This window comes from Alnus glutinosa, chromosome 9 (assembly GCF_958979055.1).
Source record: "Alnus glutinosa chromosome 9, dhAlnGlut1.1, whole genome shotgun sequence".
NCBI classification, from domain to species: domain Eukaryota; kingdom Viridiplantae; phylum Streptophyta; class Magnoliopsida; order Fagales; family Betulaceae; genus Alnus; species Alnus glutinosa.
Genome location: NC_084894.1, coordinates 5,270,175 through 5,280,650, shown reverse-complemented (window position 1 = coordinate 5,280,650; position 10,476 = coordinate 5,270,175). Strand labels below are relative to the sequence as shown.

Genomic DNA, 10,476 nt, shown 5'->3' with positions numbered 1-10,476 from the left:
TTTTGGTTGAGAATCGAGAGAGGTGTTTCAAGTTTGGTTGGGTTCGAATTGGGTTACTGTTTTCTCATGACGCATGCGTGTGCTTCAAACTTAAAACTCCTTGGCGGTCCCACGTGTTATTTTTTTTTATTTTTTTTTTTTACCTTCTTTCTCGATTTTACCCTTTTCTTTCTAATTTTGAATATGGATCCTATGTAATTCTTATTTCTTACCATATTTTATTCATATATAATTTTTCAAATTTTAACTATTTAGCAAATTAACATTTATCACCTTATATATTATATTTTAAAAGTAATAAATAATCACATAATAAGATTTTAATTATTTATTTTTTTCAAACAATACACTTAGATTTATTAGATTTAAGCTATTTCTTCTGAACTGATAGCGACTTCTGAAAACAGAGTTTTTGTGAATTCTCTTCGAAACTAAAAGATCATTTCAAGATCTTCAAAGGTTCAACGTGCTTATGTCACTCCGACCAACACACAAGATGAGACTTTACCACCGGGGAGCAACGTTTTGTAAATATAATAATTAATTTAAGAATTAATATGTAATACAATAGCTTAATAAATTATAAAGTTTTTTTTTCACATAAATAGATAATTTTATAATTTTATATACTCTTTTATTCAACTTAGCAATTGATTTGAAAAAATTATAATGTAAAAAAAAAAATGACAAATATTAGAGAAAGAATTATTTTTTAAAATACAAATATTTTCTTGTATTCTCTTATTTTTCTCATATCCCCTTATTCTCAAAATATATTGACGGAATTGCCCTTATTGGTGGTTGACCAAAAGCTTTTGAGCATTTATTATTTATTATTGATTTTTCGTTTTGGGTGGAAGTGGAACAGTTGACTATAGGCGCATTAGCTAACTTTGACGTGGACGGTCGAGAGGCGAATGTTTCAAACACTATTTCAAGATTTAAAAATCAGATTTATTTACTTTTTAAGGTTTGGGTCTGGTCTCAACTGAAACCTGAAAGGGTGCTCATAATATTTATTTGAGTGAATAATCTAAAATATTACAAAATATAAAAATATTTATTCTCAATAAGAAAATATTTATACGTGTCTTTTGATAATGCAGTTCAGACATCAGATTCAGGTGTTAATTGATCGGCCTTTAATATATTTTAATATCAAAGTTATTTTCTAATTAAATTTTAATGGCTATGAGTCACGAAAGGGACATCTTCAGTTAGAATCCAGATAGCATATGTTAATCCTAACTAATGTGTTAGAATCCAAAAATAGCATCCAACAATCTCTTCCCCATCTAGAGAGGGATCGATGGGGGATGATTAGTACGAAGAGGATGCAAAAGAGCCATGGTGAGGGTCCTAATTTCATTGATGTGGTGGAAGAGATGCTAGAAAGATGTGACATTGGGGAACTTTAATTATTGGCCGCGAAAAATACGGTTCAGAATAAATATAGTGGTAAATGGAAGAGATCTTATCCGTTCAAATCAAGTTTTTCGAGAAGTTGGGAACTCTGACTCTCTTTATGGGTTTAAAAGAGTAAATTCAAGTGAATATGACAAAAAAAGAGACACAATTGAAAAATGTTAGTAGAGCCGATAGTGGCGGAAGCATTAACGTCGTTACATGTAGCAGAGTTCAATTGGGGATTGAGATTTCAATAAATTATATTGGAGAGATCAAGATACTTGTAGATTATGAATGTTGTAAAGGCAAATTGTAGGGATTTGAGTAAATCTGAGCATATTTTGAATAAGATTATGGTTGTTATGAATAAGTTGAGACATTGGCAAATTTATCATGTAAAGAATGAAACATAATATCGCTCATGGTTTAGTCAAAGTAGCAGTCACTTGTGTCATAGATTGAATTTACTTAGAATAAATAATGGCCTGTGTTTATAATGTTTACAATAGGGGAGCCCCCCCCCCCCCCCCAAAAAAAAATATTATACTTATAGGAGTATTACATACTATAAATCTTAATTATAAGCCTAGCATTTTTAATTTTAATGTTGGTATCAATTAAGCGTAACATAGGAGTGTAGCGGGGATGTGTCAAGAAGATTTGCGATCGAAACTCGTGAATAAGTATGCATATTAACAAGGTTTAGCATGAGTGATTCGTTAATTGGTTATTGGATTATAACAATCGAGTCAATAATGTAGATGGGCAAAATCTGGTATTTAATAGATTATTATACAACTGTCATATAATATGATAATGTGGTAGTGAAAATCAGGCATTAGATATGTACTTGTAAAATAAATCAATAGTTGATTTTCATGCCACGTCATTTTAATTGTATGACAGTCGCATAACAATCTATTAAATAACATTACTCGACGATCAAGTCAAACCAATCAATCCTTATAAAACTGAATTACACTGAACCAAAAGAGTAACGACACTTTTCACACTCATTTAACATAACTGAGTAGATATTTCAAGTGATTTTCTAAATCAACAATTTTTAAAAACAAAAATAAAGCCACTTAAAATATGTCACGTTGGCTAATATGAAACGAGCGTAAAAAATATCGAAAAATATCAAAATCACACCGTATACTTTCACTTCTTATAAAAAAAAAACTTCGCATACTTCCAATTTAATTAAATAAATCATTAAGGTTGAAGGTTTTATCAATCATATTGTTCCATTTTTATGTTCTAACTCAATATTTAGTTATGACCATAGAAGAGGCTCCATGACCGTGGGACTACCTTTTACAGAAGTCCTTTCATAACCGTGATGGACATTAAATGCCTCCAAGACTATGAAAGGCCATGGAAGTCGTTCTCCATGGCCGTTGAGGTCTAATCTTACTTCCATGGCCCTCTATGGCCATGAAAATGTCTTTTTTTTTCTTTTTCTTTTTCTTTTTATGGCTCTTTTTATGAATAAAAAAATAATTGATAAAGCATTAAAGCTTTATAATTGAGAGAAGCAGTAGGTATTTTTACATCATGGGTGTTGGTTTGATAACCAACCAATGACAGTCGATTTCTTGTAGACAAGATTTGATCTAAAAATAGATCACGATCTATTAAGTTGTTTGTTCGAATTTAGGTAGGTGATTGTGAAAGACAATTTGAACTGTTTAATCATTTTTTTAGTAGGTGAGTTTCATAAGTAGTATTTCACAATCACCTGTTCGAATTCTTTCAAATTCAAACAAATAATTTGAAAGCATCATAATTTGTTTAAAACCATGTTCTACAATTTCTTGTCAGCTAAATTATTGTAGAACATGATATTGAAGAATGATTAATATAAAACAAATAACTTTAAGATTATTGTGCCGTAAATTTAGCTCTAAGATGCAACAAAAGATGAGAAAAAAAAAAGTACATAAATCTTATATAAATTTAGTTATTCTTTACAATTTAGTCTTTAAAAATAGTGACATGTGTTGTTTAGCATGTAATAAGCACACACATATATATATTTTAATAACATTAGTTAAAAAAGTGTGTTTTTAACATAAAAGACACATCACTTTTTATAGGTTGGATTATAGGAACTTATATTTTTGTTAAAAAAAAAAAAGGAAAATAAATGAAGAAGACAAACGAGAAGGGGAGGAGGGAGCATCAGTTAGGGGTGTAAAGCCGGTAACCAGTATGCGGCCCCATATATAAAATATATATTTAAATTTATTTATTTATTTTAAAAACTAAAATAAAAAAATTTAGAGTTTTACACTTTTACTTTAATTCCAACTTAGGCTAACATATTAGGCAAAAAAATGTTGAAACGTTTTTTTAAAGGGTTAAAAAAATATAAATTAAGCCCAAAAAATAGTCACAAAAGACACATCTTTTAAAAAAATTTAATTATTGGTCCGAATAATTGGATACCAACCAGTAACCACTTGTTATTAAATAATCGGTTAACCGGCTACAGGTTTACTGAAGCCAGTTGGCGATTTTGTCCAACCGACTGTCTCGATTACAATTACTAGTTTTAACTAATAATCAATGACCGCAATCGAATTTTCACCCATAAGAGCAATCTTTCACTCCCTTTTAGTTTTCTATCTCATTATCATTTTCTTGCAATAGAGATTATGCATTTTTATTTTCGAACCCTCTTAATGCTTAACTTTTTTAACAAACTTTCTCGATGGATACTTCAATCGACTGTGGACTACGCTTCATGAAGCGGAGGTCACTAGTTCGAATCTCCTCTCCCTACTCCTCTTGTGCGGACATGTAAAAAAATAATAATAATAAATAAATAAATAACAAACAATTCATTTATTAAACTTTCTAACATGATTAAAATGGAGGGGGGAGGGGAGTTTTATCTAGTTGAAGAAGTATATTTGCATGTTCATAAACATTAGGACTTCAATAAATAAATAAAAATATATTTTCTTAAATTTGAGTTTGTCATAAACTAAAAAATCTATAATCACATTTTAAAAGATTTTTCAGAATTTTCGATCATAATTTTTAACTTTAATTATACAGATGAACGGATGAACCCATGTCCAAATTTTGGGATGGAAGCTCACTCTTCTGATCTGATCGTGGACCTTCTGCATCACCTCCCAACTCTTCTTCTCCATCTGAGACACCAGTAGCACTGTCAGTGCCTCTCAAACCCTAGCAAAAAATGATGGGTGCCAAAAGACAGTTCCTCCCACTCCTCCTCCTCTCCCTCTCTGCTATCTTCTTCTTCTTCTTCTTCCACTCTCACTTCTCCTCCCCAAACCCTAACCTTAACCCTGATTTCATCCATTCCCTTCAAAACCCTAATCCTAACTCTGACTCTCGCACCCCCAATTCCTCAAACTTCACTCTCATTATCAAAGTCCTCGCCTTCAACCGCCTGGACTCGCTCTCTCGCTGCCTCCGCTCCCTCGCCGCCGCCGACTACCTCTCCCACCGCGTGCATCTCCACATCTACATCGACCATTTTGCTCCCGAGAAGAACGACTCCCTCGCACTGGATGGTGCGCATCGGATCCTGGGCTTCGTCGACGGGTTCGAGTGGAGCTTCGGGGAAAAGCTCGTGCACTATCGGACCGGGAACGTGGGGCTGCAGGCGCAGTGGTTGGAGGCCTGGTGGCCCAGCTCCGACGACGAGTTCGCCTTCGTGGTCGAGGATGATTTGGAGGTCTCGCCGCTTTATTTCAAGTTTCTTCGGAGTTTGATCCAGGATTTCTATTACAACGCTTCGAATTTCAGTCCCTCCATTTACGGGGCTTCTCTGCAGCGACCAAGGTTCGTCCCAGGTATCATTTTTTTTTTTTACCTAGCTCTCCGTCCTGGCATTCGTTTTTTGAAACTGGGAATTTGGTGGGGTAGCTAGAATTCTAAGATTTTTGGATTTGATGTCTTGTTTGGAGACAGAGATCTATAGAGATCAGAATGTGCATTTTTCTGGGTCATATTGGGAATTGATGAATCTATGAAGTATGAACTACCCACATATTGGAAACTGATTGTTATTACCAAAAAGTTGAGAGAGAAGAAAAAGGCAGTGTTTTGTAGGTTTGTTTACGTAGTTTTATTGATGGAGACTTATATGTAATTTTGTTTTCCTTAAAAAAGAAAAGTTTTTCAGAAAGAGACTTAAAAGATTTCAATTGTAGGTTCTTATTTAAAACAGTATTTATTTATTTATTTATTTTTTGTAGATATTAATGTTGGGAGAGAATTTAATGATTTATGTTCCTGGTTAGGTACGTAGCTTCATTTGCTTGATTGATGCAGAACATCGTAGAATATCTGAAAACGTATCAAAAGACACTACAGTCTGTAGATGCTGCTTCGAATTTAGTTTCATTGGCAAAACTTGAGGAACTCTCTTGATATCAATTTTATAATAATACCTCGCGTAGTCTTCTGAGGCATTTGCTGGGCGTTAGGACTACCTAGTGTCATCTTTGTTCTAAATTAATTGCCTAGTGGTCATAACTTTAAAATCCATTTATAGTTTTATTTTTTAGTGTGTGTGTGTTTTCCCACCTACAGACAGCATTCATTCCCATCTAATAACAAGAGAGCTTATACTAAAATATCAAGCTCAAATTTTCGGAGTGAGATCAAATATTGTTTGATTGTTGAAGTAAACTTTTATACTAAACTATAAACCAAATTCTTCTGTTGTTCTTTCCCATGACAGTTTTAGGTTTCACTGTTTGATTGTTGAAAAGTAACAAGTGGAAAATGATTGAAAATCTCTTCGACAGACTCCATGTAGACTTGCCTTTCGCAATATGTGCCATTCATTACCAGGTTGATTGGCCTTGTGTTACTTTCACTGGTTGACTTTTCTTATCTAATAAAAGATTCTTATATCTATTTCTCACCCCTCTCTCTCTCTCTGTGTACGTTGGTGAAGTACTACTATTCTGCCAATGGCCCTTCGTAAATTTCTTAGGCCCAACTTGTGGTTTTTTGAATTCAATCCCATATTGATTTCCTCTGATTTAGTTGTTTGCTGACCACAGGTAAACATGGAAACAAAATACAATTAGATAGCAGAACACGGCTTTTCTTGTACCAGTTAGTTGGCACTTGGGGTCAGCTTCTCTTTCCAAAACCTTGGAAAGAGTTCAGGTTATGGTATGATAAACACAAGGCCAAGGGAATCAAGCCATTTCTTGATGGGATGGTAATTAGATTTAAACTTCACTCTTATTTTGTCGGTTTTTAGCTTTCGTCCAATGTTTATGGTACTGACCTATTGTCTCAATTAAATTCTAAAATCGCAGGTGACTACGGGATGGTACAAGAAGATGGGAGAGAGAATATGGACTCCGTGGTTCATTAAATTTATTCATTCCCAGGGCTATTTTAATATCTATACCAATTTTTTACGAGAGAGAGCGCTGAGTGTCTCTCACAGGGATGCTGGTGTTAACTATGGGAAAACAGCTGGGCCTGATTCTCAATTATTGGATGAAAGTACCCTTGATTTCAGTCTTTTGGAAATGCCGCCCTTGAATAATCTGAAATGGTATGATTTCTGTTTCAGAGAAGTACTTCCTGGACGAGTTGTAAGGAGCGTTGATGAACTTGGCTCTGTTCTTCATGCTGTGCAGAAACAGGAGACCGTTATTTTTGTGAGTCTCTTTGGAGTAGCAGAGTCGGTCACAAGGAACTTGATATGTCACTTTGAGAGACTAAATATCTGGAACTACATATTTCTAGGCCCTGAATCCAACTTCCTACTTGATCTCTCAAGAAGGGGCCATGCAGTGATTAATGCGGACAAAATTTTCAGTAATGTCAGAGCTTCCAAATGGAAGACTTCTCAAAAGTTCAACGCAGAGCTGATCAAGGAGATTTTTGTGAAGGCCTATGTAATCAAGAAGTGTTTGGATTATAGGTTTAATTCTTGGATGGTGGACGGGAACATGCTTTTTACAAGCGGCGACATGTTTCGTGAGTCCATTGATCCCTCCTACGATTTCTATGTTGGGAAAGGCTTGGAACTTTTCTATGCCAGAAGCACATCTTCTGCTGGGAAATTCTGGGATGACAATTTATTTGCCAAGGTTGTGGGAGTGGTAGACTCTTCGAGGAAAGGCTCATCGTCCAGCGATGGTGTTAGTTTTGTGTATATAGCGGCAAAGTTATTGAAACAGAAAGGTGCGAGGATTAAGAGGTTTGATGACACGAGCTTTGGCATGAAGATTGGTGGCAATAATGTTAATCAATCTTCTTTAGGGGATGGAAAGAAGATGGTGTTTTGGTCTACTGAGATAGGTCTTAATTCAATTCAGATGAGGCTTCAAGAGTTGGGTTTGTGGATTGTGGACAGAGACTCATCGTGCAGGGCTGTTGTTTGTCACAGGTTGTAGCATCTGTTTTCTTGTAACGTTTTCTGTAATGAACGGTTCAAATATTCAAACTGGATAGCATCTTCATATTCAAAATAATTAGCAAAGAAGGATTAAGCATCTTAAGGATCTCGAGGCGAGGATTGAAGCATAATTTGGAACTATTCATGTCTATTGCCGTAACTTTGCCAAAAATTACAAAAAAAAAAATCTTATGCATAATGAAATCCTCTATGTAATGCAAGTTATCCTATACTAATTTACAAAATCGAGCCGGGCCGAAGGTTTGGGCCTCTCTTACAAGCCCTTCCTAATACTTGAAGACAAAAAAGATTCAATCGGTTCGGATCCCATGTACGCTCACCTAAACAAACAAGGTTTGGACAGATAATAAACTATGGATTAGAGCAATGCAGAACACTCAGATAGAACCAACCAGAAACTTCTCCGACCTCAAGGTATATAATTCTGGAGTAATGCTATCTTTTTCTTTTTTCTTTTTTCTTTTTGAGATACTTGAAAAATAAATTACGTCATATTATGGTTGGGTGACCTAAAAATAAACATGAAGAATACAAGTGCGCAAAGCTAATGCATCAAATTAAAACGTGGACCTATTGATTATTGGCTCGAATGCCAGGAACCTAAACTACCAGTAAAGGTGGTTAAATGTATGTACAGAGTCTAGAGGACTCAAACACTGGTTGTGTAACAATTACAGGGGACATAGAGAAGATACAAAAAACTAATTGCCCATAAATAAAAAAGTGAGAAAATATAAACAACACATTAGCTGTAGGGAGGAGGAGTGGGGCTCGGAGTTGCCAATGCCAGAACGTGTAGACCACGCTCCAGCACTGGAATACCTCTCTCCAACAGCAACTACCGTAGGCTTCCGGAAACCATCGATAGCAAAGGCGAGGAGGAGGATTGTGGCCTTCACGCGCTAGCAGGTGAAAATCACTTACGGGCGTGTGCAAGCCACACTCAGATGCGTGTGTGTCTGGAGGAGACATGGTTGGTGTTGATGGAGGCGGAAGACGACATCGATAACAATGGAGAGGTGCGTGTCGTGCTGAATCTGGAGGAGGAGCGTAGATCTAGGTTTGAAAATTTCGACTTTAGATCCAAACCAAACTCAGTGGATAACACGGTACAAGAGTGAGGAAACCCCTGAGAGCTGCGTTGACATATAGAAAAGCAAATAAAATGCTTTCAAAAAAGACATGGATATGGTTTAGAGTAAACTCTATCAAAATAGTAGCTTCAGAAGAGATTGGTGAAGCCTCAGAAGAGGTGAGAGAAGGGGAGGGAGAAGGTGGAGGAGGAGAGTAAAGGCGAAAGGGGAGGAGGAGGTAGTGAAATCCACTTCCTCATCCTTGGTTGCCATGGTTAGCTGAGAAGGTTTCTTGAGGAGGAGAGATAATGGAATGAAATATTAGACTTTAGAAATTCTGTAATTTTTAGTAATACTACTCTTCACATTGGTAGCAATCACATTGGTGGCAATGCCACATGGAGGGGGGCTCAGTCGTGGGTGGATGGAGCTGGACGAGAGCGTGGAGGGGAAACAGTTGAAGATAATTTAATATTATCTTCCACTATCCATTATTTGATCGCATTTGATATTCGCAATTATCCAACATCCATTATCCGCACACACAGATGCGGTTAGCAAAAACTATTATATATATAAAATATTTAATAAATTCATAAAAATGACGTCGTTTTGGATTAAGCATAGGTTGTGGTTACATTGGTTTGGTTGGTTGTGTTGATTTATCGTATAACACTTGTGCAAAAAGGTAAAAGTAAGGTGAAATTAATATATTTTCAAAAAATTGTGACTAAAAAAAAATAAAAAGAAGCCAAAAACATTAAAAACCGCCCATACTTGAGCGTGAATCGAATAATTGCAAATAGCAGATACCATCATTTAATATTCGTCTTCATATACACCCGTAGTTGCACCATTGACATCTCATCGTACATGGCATATATGACAACTAAGTGAGCTATTCAAAACATTAAAAGTATCATGTATAAGCTGTTCAACATTCCTCCAATTTTTGCCATTACCCTGCAATGCATGGTTTGAGACATTCATTTTCATCTTGTCTTCCATAATACAGGAACATTCTCCTTTTTCATTTTCTTCACCTCCTGGCTCCTATCTTCCATTCGGCTTTTGTTCCGATGCCTTTTTGTATACTTCCAAATTATTTGTACATATTCATTTTGTATACACATTATATATACACTCACAATAAGTGTAAAATCTATGCATGAGTTCCACATATATAGATTATACACCCATTATAAATGTGTGTACATACTACATAAGTCTCGTATACATGAATCATACACTCATTGTGAATGTATGTAAAAATACCATTTTCTTATCGGTTATAACTTACACTATTTTTAAAAAATTCGACTTACAAAATAATAAAATTGTCATCATTAAAAAAAAAAAAAGAAAAGAAAAGAAAAGAAAGAGGATGATTCTAAGACTAGGCCCCTTTTAACAAGTGGACAAAACTGTTTAAAGAGGGTTAATAGAGACAACGAAACGGACGGACAGGGAGGTAATGCGAATGCTTCCTCCAACGTCGGTGGAAGCGGCCGGTCACGTGGACTGCCATGAAATGGCCAAGTGGGGGAAATGGAAATACTC

The 10,476-nt window shown here is 35.4% G+C and overlaps 1 protein-coding gene across 1 annotated transcript; it reads left to right on the top strand.

Annotated features, from left to right (window-relative positions):
• The first annotated feature begins 4,332 nt into the window (after window positions 1-4,332).
• Window positions 4,333-7,919, top strand: LOC133878484 (uncharacterized). Its single transcript, XM_062317044.1, has 3 exons — window positions 4,333-5,243; window positions 6,465-6,628; window positions 6,729-7,919. Exons 1-3 carry the CDS (start codon window positions 4,622-4,624, stop codon window positions 7,818-7,820), a joined length of 1,878 nt encoding a protein of 625 aa, XP_062173028.1. The 5' UTR covers window positions 4,333-4,621; the 3' UTR covers window positions 7,821-7,919.
• Window positions 7,920-10,476: the final 2,557 nt, after the last annotated feature.